The 999-nt window shown below is 69.4% G+C and overlaps 1 protein-coding gene across 1 annotated transcript in view; it reads left to right on the top strand.

Annotated features, from left to right (window-relative positions):
* The window catches only part of MNEG_12550 (hypothetical protein), a gene marked incomplete at both ends in the record, with an annotated part of 2,761 nt that continues 1,762 nt past the window's right edge, over positions 1–999 (top strand). Inside the window, 3 exons of the mRNA XM_014038979.1 lie at positions 1–23; positions 169–340; positions 670–861. Coding sequence (XP_013894433.1) covers positions 1–23; positions 169–340; positions 670–861 — 387 coding nt within the window. The remainder of the gene's footprint in view (positions 24–168; positions 341–669; positions 862–999) is intronic.

Below are 999 nucleotides of genomic sequence, written 5' to 3' on the forward strand. Positions count from 1 at the left end.
ATGTCTCGGGCTCAAGTTACCAGGTAAGCACAATATTGTGCGGCATGTGCGCCGTGGAGCTTCCAGATCGCCGATACTGGGTCGAACTGCGGCAGCCACCCGTCATGGGCTTCGAGAAGCATGCATCGTTGCTCGGCGATGTCACACCCGTTATGACTGTTCACGCAGGTGCACACCAGCACGTAGCCAGGCTGCGCTGCACGCGCGTGCGCCTGGTGCGCGCCGCCCCGCCGCCGCCGCTCTCGCCGCGGCGCCCGGCGCGCGCCGCGCCCGCAGTGGCGCCTACATCTCGGCCGCATTCTGCCGCCGCGGCGGACGCCTGATTGTCGCCGCGACGCTGGTGGGTGCCGGCCGGGTGGCGCCCGCCGCCCGCCTCACCGCCTCATGTTGCCGTCCTAGCTTGCATGGAAGCCTGCTGCGCGCGACGCATGGATCCTTGCACCAACATCATCACCCAAACGCCGTTCATCCAATCTGCATCCATCCAAAGCCTATAAAATTTGGCGCTGCCGGTTTCGCCTGGATTGCCTGCTGCTTCTGCGCTCGTTGCCGGCCCCGCTGCACCTCTGCTGTGTGAATTGGCTGCACAGCGCAGCAACGCTTCCGCCCGCCCGCCGCGGCCGCCGACGCCTCCTCCGCCCCCCTCGTGCCGCGCATCGCTCGCCCCAGGCCGGCGTCGCCGACGCGACCGACGTGCGGCAGCTGCTCTCCCAGGAGATCCAGCCCCACGGGGAGCTGGTGCAGGGGCGGCTGCCCAACGGGCTGCAGTACGTGCTGCTGCCCAACAAGACGCCGCCGGCGCGGTTCGAGGCGCATCTAGAGATGCACGTCGGCAGCGTGGACGAGCGGGCGGACGAGCAGGTGTGCAGGGCGCGGGGCGCGGCGGGCAAACGGACTCTTACAGTTGGAAGATTGGGGATGTGTGCGTGCGTGGGGGGCGGCTGCGCGTGCTGGGTGCGCAGGCGGCGGGCGGGGGTGCGCAAGATTGGGGGCTGGAGC

Source organism: Monoraphidium neglectum, assembly GCF_000611645.1.
Source record: "Monoraphidium neglectum strain SAG 48.87 unplaced genomic scaffold scaffold03301, whole genome shotgun sequence".
Lineage (NCBI taxonomy): Eukaryota > Viridiplantae > Chlorophyta > Chlorophyceae > Sphaeropleales > Selenastraceae > Monoraphidium > Monoraphidium neglectum.